The 21,202-nt window shown below is 41.0% G+C and overlaps 1 protein-coding gene across 4 annotated transcripts in view; it reads left to right on the top strand.

The window, feature by feature from the left end:
* The window catches only part of masp1 (mannan-binding lectin serine peptidase 1), a 128,442-nt gene that overhangs the window by 95,877 nt on the left and 11,363 nt on the right, over positions 1 to 21,202 (top strand). For 3 of the 4 annotated variants that reach the window (XM_020044832.2, XM_013132739.3, XM_013132741.3), the window contains exons 6-7: positions 7,249 to 7,396; positions 8,239 to 8,357. In XM_020044832.2, coding sequence (XP_019900391.2) covers positions 7,249 to 7,396; positions 8,239 to 8,357 — 267 coding nt within the window. Of the gene's footprint in view, positions 1 to 7,231; positions 7,397 to 8,238; positions 8,358 to 21,202 lie in introns of all 4 variants that reach the window. The other variant, XM_034293850.1, reaches the window with a different exon arrangement.

Genomic DNA, 21,202 nt, shown 5'->3' with positions numbered 1-21,202 from the left:
CTAAAATTCGACCTTAGGGAGTTTGTCCTAGCCACTGAAATTCAACACTACTGTTGTTTGCTCCTTGGGGTTTAAGGCCGGGTGTCTCTGTAAAGCACTTTGTGACAACTGCTGTTGTAAAAAGTGCTTTATAAATAAATTTGATTGATTGATGCGGTGGAATGGGAGCTTTGTGCCCTGGATGTGCATCCCACAAATCTCCAACTGCAAGATGCTATCCTATCAATATGGGCCAACATTTCTAAAGAATGCTTTCAGCACCTTGTTGAATCAATGCCATGTAGAATTAAGGCAGTTCTGAAGGCGAAAGGGGGTCAAACACAGTATTAGTATGGTGTTCCTAATAATCCTTTAGGTGAGTGAATATATGACATTTGTGTGAGAAATGTTATATATAGCACATATGGAGGAATCAGTGTGGTAGACATGCAAAACTCAGCTAAATGACTAGACGCCACTACTCATCATATTCACAGAACATTGCGTGTAATTGGCATGACAAACACGTGTGGAGCTCATGCCATATTGTAACACTAACAACAATGTTGTAAACAGTCATTGTTTTAATGTCAAGGTATGTTGTTGTTTGTAAAAATCTAGATTGCAATTTTAATAGTATATGGAAAAATCAAGTTCAGGGATATTTCAACCACAAAAAATGCATACTGTAAACTAAAACAATTTTGTACACATGTACTTGAATACTCGACTAACAGTGGCCATCCCTAACAACTGGCATGTACTCTACTGTACTGTACCTATGCTTAACTAGCTAGGTTTGCTACCACCAAATTACACAGCCCTAGCCATCCCTAACCCTCTCCGCCAGTATCAACTCCCTTGGGGTTAGGGCCAGTTGTACTAGAGGGCAGGCTAACATTAACATTAAGGCTTTTCATTAACAAAATGTTCGCCCGGTCTACCAACTTTAACCACAACGTCACTTGTTAGGCCAAACTAGTTAACAAATTATTGTTAACCTTTAAAGAGCTAGGCTGACGTTAGTTCGCTTGCTACTTACCATATTCCTCAGTGGATGCGCAGTCGACTTCATTAACTTTGACGTTTTCGTGTTCTCTCTTCTTGCCTTTACATGTAGGAGCTCGTACTTTGCCCGATCGAGTAACTGGCATATCTGTAATTTTTTGCCAACTGTAAGGGTGATAAAGTTAAACCACTGAAAAATGAGCATGCACAGCGTGCATGGACAATTTTTATCTCAATTGTAAAGTTCCCCCACGTCATAGTTACATTGATCTTTTCATTTTTGGACATTTTTATATATATTATTTAATTCACCTAAAGGGAGGTACACTGGTCAAAATATAAACAAGAATTTTAGTGGGGAAACGAATTAATGAAAAGCATTTTTTATCCGAAATCAGTATGTCTTCCATTTCCCAAGTGGTTTGCATGATTATTTTGAAGATTGCACTGATTCTAGATCAGATCTGAGCACACCATTGAGCAATTGGCTGAATGTAGCCCATGAACAACTTCCGTGTTAGAGTGTAAATTCTGGCGGGGTGAATGTGCACCATGTTAAAATGCCTGGTTTAGCGACCGAATGGAGGATTCTAATTGAAGGTAGGAAATCCAGAAGGAAACATCTGAAACTCATCAAATGGCTGCAGAAGAAAAAAATACTACAAAGAAAAATGAAATGTAACTCATGCCACCACAAAATGAAGTTGAAACACAGTGATTGCATGGACCACTATAAATGGTAGATATGTCTTTGCAATGCTAGCTAAACCTCTAAATAAAACAAGTGTAAACGATGTATAACCTCTGCATTGTTTCATTTCAACAAACCGATGACCCAAAGATCAGACCAGTCTGCCAGCAATAAATGTTTTATTCTCTAGAGGGAACAACATCCATACATTAAATTGCAAGTGCTGTTAATCTGCCCTCTAATTTCTCTTAATGGCTGTTCACATAAGAAATCTGCGCTGCGCCCAACACAGGGTTCAACTACCTTTCTCTTGAATTCAGTTAATCAAATAGGCACACCCACTGTGCCAACTATTTACTCATTGCTAGGTCACTGACTACTTTTCAAGAGAATTGGCCAGCAAATTTGCCAGCAAACTTGCCTGACCTTAACCTTATAGAAAATCTATGGGTTATTGTGAAGAGGAAGATGCGATACGCCAGACCCAACAATGCAGAAGAGCAGAAGGCCACTATCAGAGCAACATGGGCTCTCATAACACCTGAGCAGTGCCACAGACTGATCGACTCCATGTCACGCCGCATTGCTGCAATAATTCAGGCAAAAGGAGCCCCAACTAAGTATTGAGTGCTGTACATGCTCATACTTTTCGTGTTCATACTTTTCAGTTGGCCAACATTTCTAAAAATCCTTTTTTTGTATTGGTCTTAAGTAATATTCAAATTTTTGAAAGAAAATGAATTTGTGATTTTCATTAGTTGTCAGTTATAATCATCACAATTAAAAGAAATACACATTTGAAATATATCAGTCTGTGTGTAATGAATGAATATAATATACAAGTTTCACTTTTTGAATGGAATTACTGACATAAATCAACCTTTTGATGATATTCTAATTATATGACCAGCACCTGTACATGAGCACAAACGGAGACAAGGAACCGACAAATTAGGGGAGCAGAGGAGCAAAATTTCAACACATACTGATGACCGGATTGGGACCTGGTGTGAGTGATAATCAAAGACAAGACACCTGACAAGTCTGGGATGTGTTTGTGGATGAAAAGAAAAATGGGAGATGACAGGGCTGTCTGTCACCTCACCGTCAAAACTCTAATAACTCTACAAAGTATATATAGTCCACACTTTAGATTAGGGGCTGAAAAATAGATTATTAATAATTCATAAATGGTTTAAAAATATCTATATTAATCATCAACTGAGTTATTAGTATATGCATATTCACATTTATAAATGCACTCGTTAACAATTAATAAATCTACAATTCATGACCTATATAAATACTTTTTTAAATGTGCTTATAAACAGTGTTATGACTTAAGAAATAACTCCTTTATAAATGATATATGTTAGTACAGCATTAGTAATAAAACACATGTGAATATACTGTGGACATCCACCTTATTAATGAAGGTTTATTAATTAAAATTAGTGCTTATAAACTAATAATTGACCGTTCAGTGACTGCTTATTGACATTTATAAATGTAGGATTAAAGATGAATTAATGGGAAGTAGACCGTTAGGGACATTACTATAAATACTTTTGTAAATATGCATATAAAGGGTGATTCAAACCATGAATAAACCCTTATCAAATACCATATGAATAATCTTATGAGTTAAAAAAATAATCCATTGTAAATTATTTATAAATGTTTGTAGGACATTAGTAATTATTTACAAATTGTGAACATACTGTTATCAAACATTTTACTAATGCATGTATAAATCTTTACTAAATCCTTTAAGTTAGTTTTTATAAACTCATAACTGACTGTTCAAAGACTGCTTATTAACATTAATAAATGTAGGAACAAGGTTTAATTAGTTGAATGTTAACTCTTTACGACTGTTTATTAATGTTTTATTAAGGGACCTGAAAATAAAGTGTTACCGGCGAAAATGTTAAACGCCAACAACAAGCATCAGGCGTAGGTTTGAAAACACAAGCATTATCCCAGGTATCATTGTAAATACAAACTAAGTGAAACTACATTAATTAACCAAACCCAATTGATCATTTTAAATAGGACATCTAATATTAGGGGTGTATGCATTCGGGGAATAAACAGGCCGTGGCCATTTTACGCTCTTTTGCAGGCTATGACTATATTGGCTGCGAATCCAGTCTTTATGGAAAACAGCGTGTTATCTTAAAATTAAAGACTTTCTACTCCATACAAGGAGAGAGAACACTGTTTTAACCCCTCAATACAAGACCAAATTTTACCAAATTAGAGAAGCATCATTATACCAATTTCCAATCTATCCCATTTATTAAATTCAGGATATTATTTTTGTATTCAAACCTAAGTTAGCAGGCGAACACCTCCACGTGTGCCAGCCACCACAAAAACTTTCAAATTAACACCAACCTCGATAAACATCAAATATTCTATCAAGGAATACTCAATGCAGCCAATCGGATCCCTCGTGCACAGGGAATACCAAAATGGAAACGCATGTACTAGGTCGACCATAACCAGGTATCGACATTTCAATTATCCAAAAAACATTTTATACAGGAGCAAACTGTACTCCATCTCGCAATCTAATTACCGCAGTCCAACTTATTTTAGATCTTAACTGGGAAAATAGGAATGCGACAGAGGCTGTTCGGACATGGAACAAAATGCATTCTCTAACAATTAATTAAACATGGGAGCTATACATAGTCACCCGTCAAAGAACCACTTTTACCATTCTCAAACCACACTTTCTCAAAACCAACATCCTGACTTACTGAAACAGTTCAGCGTTCCTGCGTGTTCCCGTCGGATCGCTCACGGCAAGGCCAAAGAGAAGCCGAAACTGTCTCTATGCTTGCGGGAACAATACATCTAAACAGTCGTTGTCTTTATTCCCACTGGTATCTTCCCAAATCCAATGTCCAGTCAAATGTCTAGTGGTAGCTTCATAAATTTAAACTTAGCGGGTCTATAGTCTTCTTTGTTTTCAGTCGCTGCAAACACTGGAGATTACGGATCGGATGTGTAATACTCCCCACTTTTGGACATTTTCTTGACCCGTGTAGACACGCTCAACACTTCCAAAGCGGAGCGAACACCACCATTGTCACAACAAAAAGGTCCATGGAGCGTCCATAGAGTGAAAACCAATCGCGGGCCATTGTGGCCTCTGGCGGGGTTGGCTACGCCGATTGTAGGGAAGTCCCAGCGATCGGCCCGGAGGAACTCCGCGGGAGGGTGAGGGCGGTCAGAGGGAAACGAGCCAGCTAACCTGAACGAAAAGGACTACAACACACATCAATACACCCCACACAACTTTCCCACGGGTGCCAGCAGTAACCACTGTCTACACACCGTAGCCTACGCCATCCAAACAACTTCACATTACGCCCTCTGCAACTTCCATACCTTACCACGACCAACTGCCCAGCAGGCCATGCATCCGTCACCGAATGAAAACGCCAGGCACCGGAAAACCCTCAAAGAAACATTTGTCCACATGTCCAAACACCATAAACCTCAGGCATTAATTAATTATTTTATTCATTGTTTTAGTTGGTTCCGTTACGGCCCACGTAACTACGAGGTACGATCAACGGCATACTGCCGCACTCACCCATGATCCCTAGTTACCCAGTAAATATAATTTTAAAAGGTCCAACCTTACTGTAGAACGAAAGAGACAATCCCTCAAAAAGCCCAGCTTTTGCTACAGATTTTGAAAGGTCTAACCTTTACTGCAGGTCTAAAGAAATCCAATCTCTCAAAAAGTCTAACCTCAACTGCAGATTTTAACCCTTGTGATCCAACTGTATTGCGCTCTAACCTCCTCAGTACTTAATTTAAGCCTGGGTACCTGTACTGATGAATCCCAAAAATCATATAAGCTGGGCGCCCTCGCGCTCACCCCTTTCGCAGCCAGTCCACGAGCGAGGGGGGAATCGGGCTCCAGAGACCTAGTCTCCGGCCGTGCACGGATAACCAGCTAGGATATGATTAGAGACACCAGGTTAAGGAACCAAGAACGAGCTCCCAAAATAAGATGGCAATTCCATTGATCGACACTCTTAAAGGAGTAAGAAACAGAGACAAAATTATCTTGGCACAATTAACAGTTTATTAATTATTTGCAAATAAAAGAGACACGTCAAATGCTTACAAACATCATCGTCCGAGGAGTCTCTGACTCGATACAGGTCATTCAACAGTATATATTACATAGAAAAGGGGTGTGGTAAGTTGTTGCCCATCTGTCTTGTCTCACATAGGTTTTACCCAAAGGGCGGGCTGTCCCCCCACCTTGTCCTTCCTGCCATAATGTTTACCTAAAGGGGCCAACGGACCTTACTCCCCCCAAGGACCACATTCCTAAGGAACAGAGAACTGACACCCTTCTTTGTCTAGGCTGGAGGACATGGCCCTAATACCTAATAATCCTCTGATATCATACAGACGTGTGTCACAATCAAAGTAACGTGGCTAAAAGAAGATTGTAGTGCTACTGTTCCTGAAAAATGGTTATATGAATACATGTCGAAATGTCCTACAACCTAGAGGCATGTACTGACATGGCACAAATGTCCCCCTGGAGAGAGCCAAGTAAGACATTGATGCAAAGATTATCTCACTAAGTGACTGACTGGTTCATCCTAGCGCTGGAATGCCAGGATTGAGATACCGGGGTGTTGAAGTTCATGCAGTCCCCCCTGGAGACAGTTGAGTTTGAGAATTGTAACAATCTGACTGTTTTAATTCTATTTCATTTTTTTATTTATTTTTATTTTAAATATAAAAACATAGAAACAAGCTCATTGAATTGCTTCTATGTATGAATTGTGCTATATAAATAAACTTGCTTGGGAGAAGTGTCTTTTCAGTGTCTTTTCTTTCGCTTAGCCTCCCTACAGTATATCATATGCGGAAAACACATTCCTATATGGTTGCTTATGGCCAATGGGCACCCAATGTATATGATGTCCTATGAATTGTGCGGTGTTATAAAGAAAATCATAATATCACATGGCTTATGCCAAGTCAGCTGTTTCTTTAATTTTTTGGGCATGTGTTGTTTTCAGGCATCATCCTCACATTGATCACCGCCACCTGGTTTATAGGGGATATGTGATTACTCCCACTGGTTTACCCAGTTATATCTGATTTGTTCCTACTCATGTGCCATATGGGGATGGTGCTGGGTCTTACAATCCGCCCTTTGGCGGAGCATGTTCTAGATTTATTTTGTTTTGTTTTCACGCTGGTGAATCTTGCCTACCATGTTATTCATTCTGAACACACATGTTGGATATCCTCAGTGTCTGGATTCCAATTGGAAGTACACATCACATTACATGTGAGCATGATATGACTTGCATGCCTCATGTGGTCTGTAAAGCAAGAGGTTTGCCCTCTAAAAAGGCCCTTATGACATTTATTGTCCTGAATAGTTCATTTTAAAGACTTAGAAGGTTTATGAAGCCATTGATATAGGATTCTATGAAGAACTTTTCAAAGATTGATAATGATGTGCATGATGATAATGATGATGATAACAATGAACAGATGTGTTTGATCTACAGATCCAGGCGGGGACGAATGAGTATGGTCCATTTTGTGGGGACCGGTCACCAGGCAGGATCCAGACAGAGAGCAACAAGGTGCAAATGTTCTTTCACAGTGATAACTCTGGAGAGAACATTGGTTGGAAGATGTCTTACACCTCCTATGGTGGGTCAATGTAATATCCTGGCATTCCAACAAAGAACGAGCACAGTTCTAAATGTACACTTCAAAATTACTCTTACCCTTTGATTAACTAAATATGTTATGTCATCTAACCACAGGACCACAGTGCCATTCAGCAAATTTCAAGTGGTGCCATTATTAGATGATATGAATAAAAGGTTATTGGCTAGGGTACACTAGTAGTGGCACAGTTAAATCAAGGACAGCTCAAGGAGCCCTGAATAATTCTCCCATATCACCAGATGTACACAGATATACTATTGGCTATAAGGATGGATCTATACATTTGACATTTTAGTCATTTAGACCCTTTTATCTAGGCTGACAGTAAATATGACGATAACTGACTTACAGTGACAAGTTGCTAGTAAATTATCGAAAATTTAACAACAGCTTTCTGTGACCCAACTGCCATTAAACAAAACTGTAAGTCCAACATCACTTTAAACACCTTGAACTGGTACCTTTAACTGGCACCTTGAATTTCTACTGACATGGATTTTTAATTTTTTTGTGGTTCCTCCTGCAACACCTTTTTTGTTAAAGGGTCTTCTAACTCATTCTAGCAACCTTGACAAAACTCTCTGCCTTTCCAGATACCCTGGTTGGAAGATGACTGCAAATCAAGTTGAAAATGCAGATTATTTCATTTAAATGTCATTACTATTACAGACGCAATAATAGTTAAGGCTATAATAACCAAAATAAAATAGTTGCAGGCTCTGAAATAAGTTTTGAACAGTAATATAACAGCAATAAGCAAAACAAAGTGTACTGTTTCATGGTCTAATCTTGTACCATTTACCCTGTTTGTTTATTTGGAGGGAGTCTGTGCCCAGCCCCTGTAAAACCCCTAAATGGCCAGCTGGATCCAGTTCAGATCCAGTACTCCTTCAAAGACCACGTCCTGGTGTCCTGTGAGCCAGGATACAGACTGATACAGGTGAGACTGGGAGACCGGTTGGGACTAAAGATACTATCGATTGAACTCTTGTTACAGTCTCGTTCTCCACTATAACATAACATTTTATTTTTATGAACAGATGACCATCTGCCACCTACACAGTTTCCTAAGTTAATAGAAGTTTATAAATCCTTATCTTAATGATATTATTGTGCATGTTTGAGATGTTGCAGTCAGACAATGCAGAATCATACACTAAACACATGTTTTACATTTGTCATTGTCTTAGTCATTTGTCAAATGTATTTGTTTTGGTCAAACTTTTGTAATTTTGAGCCATCTTACTTTTAGTCTACTTTTAGTCACATATAATCTGGATATTATAGTCAGATTTAAATAGAAAGTCTGTCTGGCCGCAACATTGACATCTATTGCTAGCTGAACAGGTAAAGATTATCACCTGTGCTGTATACTATGTTAAACCCCAGATCAAGTTACTGTATGCAGTTAGCGTTAACATTATCACTAGCTAGCTATCCAACTAACCTGTTCATTATGAATGTTTGGCATTGTGACTTGTGACAAGAATCACGTTACAATAGACTGCCCATATAAGCTGACTTACTGTTTGAATTGGCTACCTAAATTAATCGCTATAAACCATCTTCATCTAACTAACCATTCACATTACTGGCATTTAGGATGACATGCATTGAGGTCCCCCATGAGGTGGGGACCTCATGTTGCATTTTAGATTAAGTTGGCCAATATTGATTCTATTTTTCTTCTAAGCCCTTGAAGGATGAGTGTTGAAGTTGAAGCCAAAATGTAGGAATACTTGTGAATGTCAGAAGTTTTTGGGGTGGGTGAGCACGCAGGGCATAGGTAGGCCCATGGACAATTTCTCTTTCAACAAATAACTAAGTTGAACTTCAACACAAGATGTTGTTAAAAAGTGAATGTACCACCATGTAACATGTAACTATTGCAAACACTGGTGTAGCGTGGTGACGCTGGGCCTGGGTGCAAGATGTCCTTACAGCCAACCCCCAATCCTGCCTAGTTTACGCTACCATCTGATTGTGATAACAGAATAGAAACATACAATGAACATGAAAATACAAAATAGTTTTATGATAGAGGCCGTGCACGGGCCACACACCCACTGCGGGCCCGGGTGCAACCGCACCTCATGCACACCAGATAGTTACACCACTGATTGTAAATGACCTACTGATTGGTCTAAACACAAAATCACCAACTCTCCTGATATTTCTGGATCTCAGTGACGCTTTCAACACCATTCTACTACAAAGCTTCAGAGAGCATGCTTCCAGTTGTGGGACTGGTTGCATTTCTTGCCTCTCTAACCGTATGTCACTTTCAGAAAGACACGATCAGATGAACCCACCATAACCTGTTGTGTCCCAAATTTGAGTTGATGTAGGCAATAAAAGGCTTCTCTAAGAGTTGAGAATATATTTATCCAGAGACCTTGTTCGGATCAACCTGTTACCGGTCAACCCTAAACAAACCAACTTATTTGTTTCTCAAAATCCAGATTTTAGCACTAGCGCCAGCTACTGCACTCAGAATGCTGTTGATGGAAATACCAATAATATTTATCACGCACCCTACCATACGCTCTAACATTTAGCAGAACCTTTTACCCAAAGCAATTAACCATCATGCGTGCATGCACTTTGGTTTGGCTCCACTAATAATCAAACTTGGCATTGCAAGTGCCTTACTCTATCATCTAATCCACATAGAACAACACCTGTTTGATCTTTAATATGTCCTTTCATTTTTTTAGCAGTGTTTATGGAAATAATTCTAAAAGATTAATTACTTCATATTATAATTTTTTTTGGTCTACCATTAAATATAGCTAGTAAGATATTTTGCCTAGGGGCACCACCTCTGCAGGGCGGGGACAGTAAACAGACAATAGTAAAGCTCTCATAGCATAAATTGCTTCAAAACAACAACAGACCCGGCTTTCGAGTTAGCCCACTCTCCATGCTCATCTCTTTTCTCAGATTTGTTTGTCTTAGGTCTAAAGTTCTGTCAAAGTATTTTTTTCTTTATATGCATGGGAAAATGGATACAGCCAAACAGGAACTTCAGTTGTGCAAAGTATCTAGGTACAAGAAGTTGGTTTTAAGGGCCTGTATGTGGGATACGCCCCTCTAATAATGCATGAATTCCCATATATTTGGACAGATCTTTTATACAGGTAACGAGTTCAAACAGGTGCAGTTAATAGTAATGACTGGAGGGCTTCTTAAAGAAAAACTAAGAGGTCTGTGAGAGCCGGAATTCTTACTGGTTGGTAGGTGATCAAATACGTATGTCATGCAATAAAATGCAAATTAATTACTTAAAAATCATACAATGTGATTTGCTTGATTTTTGTTTTAGATTCCATCACTCACAGTTGAAGAGTACCTATGATAAAAAATACAGACTTCTAAATGCTTTGTAAGTAGGAAGACCTGCAATATCGGCAGTCCATCAAATACTTGTTCTCCACATTGTACATGTCTGTATAATATCAGAGGATTATTAGGTACTCTGACCATCTGTTTATCTGCTTAAACCAAGAAGGGTATCAGTCCTTTTTTCCTTAAGAATGTGGCCCTTGGGGGGAAGTAAGTTCAATTGGCCTCTTTTTAGGTAAACACAACAGTAAACATTATGGCAGGAAGGATAAGGTGGGGGGACAGCCCACCATTTTGGGTAAAACCTATGTGACATAAGACAGATGTGCAGCAACTTACCACACACCTTTTAACTATAATAAATAAGGACTGTTCATGTATCTACTTCAGGGACTCCTCAGATTAATATCCTGTAAGCGTTTCATGCGTCTCTCTATTTGCAAATAAACTGTTAAATTATACTAAGAGAGTTTTGTCTCTGTACTTACTCCTATAAGAGTGTCTATCGATGGAATTACCATCCCACTTTGGGAGCTCGTCCATGGTTACTTAACCTGGTGTCAATACAGTTGCGGTTAGACCGCAAGGTTAAAAATCTGCAGTTAAGGTTGGAACTTATCGATAAAATCTGCAGCAAAGGTTGGACCTTTTGAGAGGTTGGACCTTTTTAGATCTGCAGTAAAGGTTGGACCTTTTATAGTACCTCAGTTACGGGCTGACGAGCTTATTAACACATGCTGGGCACGTTAATTTAGATAAACTAGATTTACTGGGTAAATCGGGAACATGGGTAAGTGCGGCAGTAAAGCATTGATCGTCTCTCATAGTTACGTGGACCAAATTTTTTTTTATATCTGAAGTTTATGGTGTTGGAACATTTGTGGCTTTGGGAGTTATTAGGTTTTCCGGTAAATGGCATTTTCGTTCGGAGATGGATGCCTGGGCTACTGGGCAGATTAGAGGAATATGGCTGAGGTAACGTACGGCAGTTGCAGAAGATATGATATAAAGTTATTTGGAAGGCTAGGCTATGGTATGTAGAAAGTCTGGAAACTTTAGGGGAAGTTTGTGTATATGGTTATAATTATCTCTATGTTGTAGAGATCATTGTCCTTTCTTGAGAGTTTTTCCCCCCTGCTGTTACTGTGTTGATAAGATAAGCACTATTTTTTTACAAACAGCAACGATATTAGCTGAGTAGGGTAATAACTCTCACCCTTCAGTTAACATAGGATATCGGCTAAGTTGAAAGCATGATGTCTCTTACTACAGACAGTCTGAAGACCATATCACATTTTTGTGTGGAAACTTCAGTTTCATGAACATTTTAAACAATCCATTTGGCCATTATGGCCAACCAGAAGTGGGTCAAGTCCTGGGCTCCTGGAAGCAGGGCAAACCCTCTGGGATGGCCTCTATCAACCTTTCCCATTAACTCAAAGTGACCTATTACTAAGGGTTAAATTCAAGTGTTCTGACTGGTCTCACCTTATGGTAATTTCCCCAACGTGAGTATGTTCAGTTTGGGTTAATCAAACTTTAAGTGCAAGCTAAATATATTTTCCTCTCAATAGCTTTCATGTCGAAATGTATGGTTTTGAAACATACTTGTAGTGAGGCTAGAGACCTGAAGTCATCCCCCATTGTTAAGGAATAGTACACTCTTAGTGTTGATGCGTGTAATATACATGTAAGTTGTGATTTTGGTTTTGGCTGACCGCCACTATTTGGTGTAACATAGACATGCATCAAGTTGGGATGATTCCCTAAAATGTTGGGAGGTTAATTGAGATATGATGTTTGTGTTGTTACTACATAGTTTGGCCATTGCCTGTGGAAAAGCAAATTTTGATATGTGTATATTTAGACTCATTTGAACTATTTAGAAGAGAAACAGACTTACTGGTGACATTATCCAAATTGGGTATTCTAATTTGCCTACACAGAATAATGTGCGTATTATTCTGGTTTTGACTTGAAGGAACCGGAAATGTAAATTCCATGTTTATTTACACATTCAATGACTATTCACTTTTTTATATAGACATTTATACCATTTGTACTTAATTTCTTTCCTAGTAGGCAATCATTGGAATGTGTCCCTAATTGATGATGGATTTATTCTTCAAGACTAGGGTTCGTTATCATCAGGTCAGTAAACCATTACCCTTACTCCAGGGTGAGCTCTGGGGAGATAAGGCTTATAATGGGGGGTCATGATTTATGACAGGAAGTGAGTGTCTTTGTTGTGCTAGGATAAATAAAAGACTTGGAGAAATTTACGCTGAGTTTCATCTTGTAGAGAAATTTGGTAAAATAACAGTTATGTCATTTGAGCTTCAAGATGGTATGAAATGTTTTGATTGGCAATAAGGTTTTTAATAATTTGTGTTAAACAAAAGTGAATTTGATTGTTGTTCCGAGACAACACAATCAGATGTAATTATATATCAACTGAGATCTGGTTAGATGATGAACTGAGAATTGTTTGTGAACTACTCTTTGAGAGTGATACTTCAACGTAAGCAAACTATCTTAACTGATAATGAGTGATTGGAACAGGAATAGGAAATTGTGTTCTTCTGTTCTTTTTGTTTTGTTATTTAATGGTTGTTAAACCAACTATAGAAAATAGTGGAATTTCTACACTAGTGGAACAGTAGCACCAGAAATTTTAATGTTTCCACTATACTATTACTGTTTACAACTGTTCTGATCTATTTAGACAAAGGAAGCAGAAAGATATTGGATATACAGGTACAGCGTTTGACATTAACTTTTTTGCTCACCAGCCACTGTGGTGTTACTAGCCACTCAGCGTTTTCACTAGCCACCGTTTTGTTGTTGGGGAATTACATTTTATTTGATAAAATCTGACTATGGTGTGCTACATCTTAGCCTGTCTTGTTCAATGGTTCAGTCACTATTAGGCAAAAGTGGTACCCCATTCTACTGGACACCCCTCTGTGAAATACTTTATATAATGTGGCTACACATTTGAAAAAGACAACTATTATAGTGTTAAATCTGCCCTGTTGGCCATGTCCACTTGAGTAGCTAATGCACGCTAGAATGTCCTCCCTAATATCAACCAAAATATGCAAGCAATATATTTATTCTTAACATAACCTAGAACATGTTATTTAAAAAGAAATATGAAATCACCCATCAGCTTTATAATTAATCGCAGTCAATATTATTGTTGTCTATTTTTATGTTTTGTTCTTGTTAATTTAGACTTGCATAAAAAACGAAACAGGGCTGTATTTATTACAGCCTTGTCAAGTTATTTATTCCCCATCCTTGCCTTGACGCCACGTCGTTTATCTATTTTGTGAATGCCAAGACATGCAAGACATGCTTGGGTGTAAAAGAACTTGGATCCACTTTTTTTCCCGACATTACTCATCCACTCTATGTCTGGACCCGTGTGGTCCTGCAAAGTTGTCAGATTTCATTGACTGTAAACTGTATTTTGCTGAAGACCCACTCATGGCCATTAAAAATTGCCACATTTTTTGGAAACACACTCCACCTGGCAATACTCAATGGAAAATGTTTCCTCCTGCCATCTTTTTAGGTGCAGTGTTTTGTTTTCTATATGAGCGCAAAATCATGTTTGAAATTACAGTGACACAGCTCTAGTTGTCGCCATTTTGGCTGCTTTATCAGCCACGTCAGAAGAATATGTGTGCTCTCATTTGTGAATGCCAAGATAACCAGTTTTATCGAAGAACTCTATAGCTGCAGGCTGATTTGGAATGATGGGTACTAGCACCAAAAAAACTCACTTTTTCACTGTGCCTATTTTTTAAACAATAAAGCCCTCCTATAGCGTGTTTATCGACTTCAGTTTCCTCTCTCTGCCACCTGGACAGCAGATGAGATGTACCAGTTGTCCTTTAAGCCTAACTCAGTCTCTGACTCCAACCAGTCCTTTATAGCTGAATCGCTTTCAAGTGTCCTACACAAACAGAAATATGCCCATTACATTAGCTTGTTGCTTATTGTTAATGCACAGTCCTACAAAAACACTTAAACTTGTATACCTGAAAATCCAATGTCTTTCTGCTTCCGTTGCCTAAATAGATTAGAACGGTTGTAAACAGTAACAGTATAGTGGAAACACTTAACCTTTCTGGTGCTTCTATTCCACTAGTGTATAAATTCCACTATTTTCTATAGTTGGTTTAAATTCAATAACCAGTCAATAACAAAACTACAAAAACAGAAGAACACAATTTCTTATTACAGTTCAATTACTCATCATCAATTAACATAGTTTGCTTTCGTTGCAGTATCACTCTCAAAGAGTAGTTCATAAAAAATTCTCAGTTAACCAGATCTCAGTTGATATATAATTACAACTGATTGTGTTGTCTCGGAAATACAATCAAATTCTCTTTTGTTTAACACAAATTATTAAAAACCTTATTGCCAATCAAAACATTTCATACCATCTTGAAGCTCAAATAACATAACTGTTATTTAACCTTTAATTACTCTACAAGATGAAACCCAGTATGAATTTCCCCAAGTCTCTTCCTATTTATCCTAGCACATCAAAGACACTTTAATTCTGTCATAAATCATGACCCCCCCCCCCCCCTCTCCTGTCTCCCCAGACCTTGTGAACAGCAGTTTTCAGTTCGTTCCACAGATTCTCGATTGGATTCAGGTCTGGACTTTGACTTGGCCATTCTAACACCTGGATATGTTTATTTGTGAACCATTCCATTGTAGATTTTGCTTTATGTTTTGGATCATTGTCTTGTTGGAAGACAAATCTCCGTCCCAGTCTCAGGTCTTTTGCAGACTCCATCAGGTTTTATTCCAGAATGGTCCTGTATTTGGCTCCATCCATCTTCCCATCAATTTTAACCATCTTCCCTGTCCCTGCTGAAGAAAAGCAGGCCCAAACCATGATGCTGCCACCACCATGTTTGACAGTGGTGATGAGCTGTGTTGCTTTTACGCCAAACATAACGTTTTGCATTGTTACCAAAAAGTTCGATTTTGGTTTCATCTGACCAGAGCACCTTCTTCCACATGTTTGGTGTGTCTCCCAGGTGGCTTGTGGCAAACTTTAAACGACACTTTTTATGGATATCTTTAAGAAATGGCTTTCTTCTTGCCACTCTTCCATAAAGGCCAGATTTGTGCAGTATATGACTGATTGTTGTCCTATGGACAGAGTCTCCCACCTCAGCATCCAGAGTGATCATGGGCCTCTTGGCTGCATCTCTGATCAGTCTTCTCCTTGTATGAGCTGAAAGTTTAGAGGGACGGCCGGGTCTTCGAAGATTTGCAGTGGTCTGATACTCCTTCCATTTCAATATTATCGCTTGCACAGTGCTCCTTGGGATGTTTAAGGCTTGGGAAATCTTTTTGTATCCAATTCCGGCTTTAAACTTCTCGACAACAGTATCTCGGACTGGTGTGTTCCCTGTTCTTCATGATGCTCTCTGCGCTTTGAACAGACCATCACAGAGCAGGTGCATTTATACAGAGACTTGATTACATTTTATTTATTATCATTAGTCATTTAGGTCAACATTGGATCATTCAGAGATCCTCACTGAACTTCTGGAGAGAGTTTGCTGCACTGAAAGTAAAGGGGCTGAATAATTTTGCATGCCCAATTGTTCAGTTTTTTATTTGTTAAAAAGGTTTGAAATATCCAATGAATTTCGTTCCACGTCATAATTGTGTCCCACTTGTTGTTGATTCTTCACAAAAAATTTGTTTTATATCTTTATGTTTGAGGCCTGAAATGTGGCAAAAGGTCGAAAAGTTCAAGGGGGCCAAATACTTTCGTAAGGCACTGTACTTTTAGACAGGTAAATATAGAATCCAGATACAATTCCCATCTTTTTGTACTCTTCAACTCCTGTACTAGATGATAAACTCTCAAGTTAATAGTTACAATTTTCTCTTAAAAATCTCTACTTTAAAAAAAGTCTCAACTTAGTGTCAATTTGGCTTTCGACCTATTTGCTATTTGAGAGATAACTAATGGTCGTAACCAGTCAACACCAGAATAGTGAACACAAGTATTCAGTGTAGCCAAATTAGGAAACCCAATTTTGATAATGTCACCAGAAAATCTGTTTCTCTTCTAAAGAGTTAAAATGAGTCTAAATTTGCACAACTCCCCCCCACACTGGTGTTTGTGTGAGTGAGTTGAGTACAACAGGGGATCTGGACCTCTCTTTACAATTTAGACTATGTAAACCTTCTCAACTTGTTTTTCTAGAATAGAACTTGCTGCATAATTCCTTTCTCAGTTTCACTTAAAACATACCTTATTCCATAATGCATGAGATTAATATGATTACTTCTAATCAAATATCTCACAAACAAATTGAACAGTCACATTCTCCGTCACTGTGCATCCCAACAAATGTGTTCTTTCTTAGCTAAACCAAATCAAAATGGTAAGATGTATTCTATTCAACCATAACCATGTTAGATTTTACATTAAACAAACTATTTCCAAAAACCCAAATTAGACAAACACTGAATGGACACTTTTCAGGTGAATGGACAATTTTCAAACAGGAAAATCAAATTCTTTGTTATTCTTTATGTAAGTCTTTTTCATCATAGATAATCATTTCATACTCCCTCCCCCCACCCCCTGATTTCATGACAAAGTCAACGGATAACTCCATGCGTGAAAGCAGAACCATTACAGGACAGACATGAAAAAAGATGTTAGGGATTAATCTAGCATTCATTCAGTAAAGAGTCGCAAACTGAATATCCATTAAAAACAAATTAGAAAATGATAAACACAATATCCACAAACAAAAGCAAAAAACAACAAATGTGCCATACGGTCGCTTGTGTGAAGGAATTATAACCCATAAAACCTATTGACAAAGTTGTCTTACTCAGTGAAACAACTCCAAAATTTGCATATAAAAATTTGCATTTCCACAGGCAATGGCCAAAGTACTTTGTGACAACATAAAAACATCATGATTCAATTAACCTCCAAAAGTTAAGGGAATTTTTCCAATTTAGATGCATGTAAATGTTACACCAAATAGTGGCGGTCAGCCAAAACCTAAATCACAACTTTCATGCATATTTCACACATCGACACCACGAGTGTATTAATCCTTAACAATGGGGGATGACTTCAGGTCTCTACCGACACTACAAGTAAGTATCAAAACCATATATTTCGACATGAATTGAGAGGAAAATATATTAAGCTTGAACTTAACGTTTGATTAACCCAAAACTGAATATACTCATGTTGGGGAAATTACCACCGGTGAGAGCAGTCAGGACACTCAAATTTAACCCTTAGTACTAAGCTACTTTGATTTAATGGGAAAGATTAGTAGAGGACATCCCAGGGGGTCTGCCCCCCTTCCTGAAACCCAGGACTTTTCCCAATACTGGTAGGCCATAAAGGCCAAATGGATTGTTTAAGAATTGAGGAATTGAGGAGATCCTCGAAGTATTCCTTCCACCGCCCGACGACATCCTCAGTTGAGGTCAACAGCTGCCCACCTCTACTGTAAACAGCGTTGGTAGGGCACTGTTTCCCTCTCCTGAGGCGCCGGATGGTTTGCCAGAATCTCTTCGAGGCCAGCTGATAGTCCTTCTCCATGGCCTCACCGAACTCCTCCCAGGCCCGAGTTTTTGCCTCCACAACCACCCGGGCTGCAGCCCGCTTGGCCTGTCGGTACCCGTCAGCTGCGTCAGGAGTCCCACAAGCCAACCAGGCCTGATAGGACTCCTTCTTCAGCTTGACGGCATCCCTTACTTCCGGTGTCCACCACCGGGTTCGGGGATTGCCGCCTCGACAGGCACCGGAGACCTTACGGCCACAGCTCCGAGCGGCCGCTTCGACAATGGCGGTGGAGAACATGGTCCACTCGGACTCAATATCTCCAACCTCCCTCGGGATCCAGTCGAAGCTCTGCCGGAGGTGGGAGTTAAAGATCTCTCTGACAGGAGACTCGGCCAGACGTTCCCAGCAGACCCTTACAGTACGCTTGGGCCTGCCGAGTCTGTCCAGCTTTCTCCCCCGCCATCGGATCCAACTCACCACCAGGTGGTGATCAGTTGACAGCTCCGCCCCTCTCTTCACCCGAGTGTCCAAGACATACGGCCGCAGGTCAGATGAGACGACAACAAAGTCGATCATCGACCTGCGGCCTAGGGTGTCCTGGTGCCACGTGCACTGATGGACACCCTTATGCTTGAACATGGTGTTCGTTATGGACAAACTGTGACTAGCACAGAAGTCCAATAACTGAACACCACTCGGGTTCAGATCAGGGGGGCCGTTCCTCCCAATCACGCCCCTCCAGGTGTCACTGTCATTGCCCACGTGGGCGTTGAAGTCCCCCAGTAGAACAATAAAGTCCCCAGTCGGAGCACTTTCCAGCACCCCTCCCAGGGACTCCAAGAAGGTCGGGTACTCTGCACTGCCGTTCGGCCCGTAGGCACAAACAACAGTGAGAGACCTATCCCCGACCCGTAGGCGCAGGGAAACGACCCTCTCGTTCACCGGGGTAAACTCCAACACATGGCGGCAGAGCTGGGGAGCTATAAGCAAACCCACACCAGCCCGCCGCCTCTCACCATGGGCAACTCCAGAGTGGTGAAGAGTCCATCCTCTCTCAAGGAGTGTGGTTCCAGAGCCCAAGCCGTGCGTAGAGGTGATCCCGACTACCTCTAATCGGAACCTCTCAACCTCACGCACTAGCTCAGGCTCCTTCCCCGCCAGCGAGGTGACATTCCACGTCCCTAGAGCTAGTTTCTGTGTCCAGAGATCGGGTTGTCTAGGCCCCTGCCTTCGACTGCCGCCCGATCCTCTTCGCACCGGCCCCTTATGGTCCCTCCTGTGGGTGGTGAGCCCACGGGAGGGCTTTAAAACTCCTCGGTGGCAAGGCACCGGGGGTGGATGAGATCCGCCCTGAGTACCTCAAGTCTCTGGATGTTGTGGGGCTGTCTTGGTTGACACGCCTGTGCAACATCGCGTGGCGGTCGGGGACAGTGCCTCTGGGATGGCAGACCGGGGTGGTGGTCCCTCTTTTTAAGAAGGGGGACCGGAGGGTGTGTTCCAACTATAGGGGGATCACACTTCTCAGCCTCCCCGGGAAAGTCTATGCCAGGGTACTGGAGAGGAGAATACGGCCGATAGTAGAACCTCGGATTCAGGAGGAACAGTGTGGTTTTCGTCCGGGCCGTGGAACACTGGACCAGCTCTATACCCTCTACGGGGTGTTGGAGGGTTCATGGGAGTTTGCCCAACCAATCCACATGTGTTTTGTGGATTTGGAGAAGGCATTCGACTGTGTCCCTCGCGGCATCTTGTGGAGGGTGCTTGGGGAATATGGGGTCCTGGGTCCTTTGCTAAGGGCTGTCAGGTCCCTGTACAACCGAAGCAGGAGCTTGGTCCGCATTGCCGGCAGTAAGTCAGACTTGTTCCCAGTGCATGTTGGACTCCGGCAGGGCTGCCCTTTGTCACCGGTTCTGTTCGTAATTTTTATGGACAGAATTTCTAGGCGCAGCCAGGGGCCGGAGGGTGTCAGGTTTGGGGACCACACAATTTCGTCTCTGCTTTTTGCAGATGATGTTGTTGTGTTGGCCCCTTCTAACCAGGACCTTCAGCATGCGCTGGGACGGTTTGCAGCCGAGTGTGAAGCGGTGGGGATGAAAATCAGTACCTCCAAATCCGAGGCCATGGTCCTCAGTCGGAAAAGGGTGGCTTGCCCGCTTCAGGTTGGTGGAGAGTGCCTGCCTCAAGTGGAGGAGTTTAAGTATCTAGGGGTCTTGTTCACGAGTGAGGGAAGGATGGAACGGGAGATTGACAGACGGATCGGTGCAGCTTCTGCAGTAATGCAGTCGATGTATCGGTCTGTCGTGGTGAAGAAAGAGCTGAGCCGCAAGGCGAAGCTCTCGATTTACCAGTCAATCTACGTTCCTACTCTCACCTATGGTCATGAGCTTTGGGTCATGACCGAAAGGACAAAATCCCGGATACAGGCGGCCGAAATGAGCTTTCTCCGCAGGGTGGCCGGGCGATCCCTTAGAGATAGGGTGAGAAGCTCGGTCACCCGGGAGGAGCTCAGAGTAGAGCCCCTGCTCCTCCACATCGAGAGGGGTCAGCTGAGGTGGCTTGGGCATCTTTTTCGGATGCCTCCGAAACGCCTTCCTGGGAAGGTGTTCCGGTCCCGTCCCACCGGGAGGAGACCCCGGGGAAGACCCAGGACTCGCTGGAGGGACTATGTCTCCCGGCTGGCCTGGGAACGCCTCGGTGTCCCCCCGGAAGAGCTAGAGGAAGTGTCTGGGGAGAGGGAAGTCTGGGCATCCCTTCTTAGACTGCTGCCCCCGCGACCCGGCCCCGGATAAGCGGAAGAAGATGGAATGGAATGGAATGGATTGTTTAAAATGTTCATGAAACATACATGA

The sequence above is a fragment of the Esox lucius genome, chromosome 1 (genome assembly GCF_011004845.1).
Source record: "Esox lucius isolate fEsoLuc1 chromosome 1, fEsoLuc1.pri, whole genome shotgun sequence".
NCBI lineage: Eukaryota > Metazoa > Chordata > Actinopteri > Esociformes > Esocidae > Esox > Esox lucius.
This window is presented reverse-complemented; position numbering and strand designations above follow the sequence as displayed.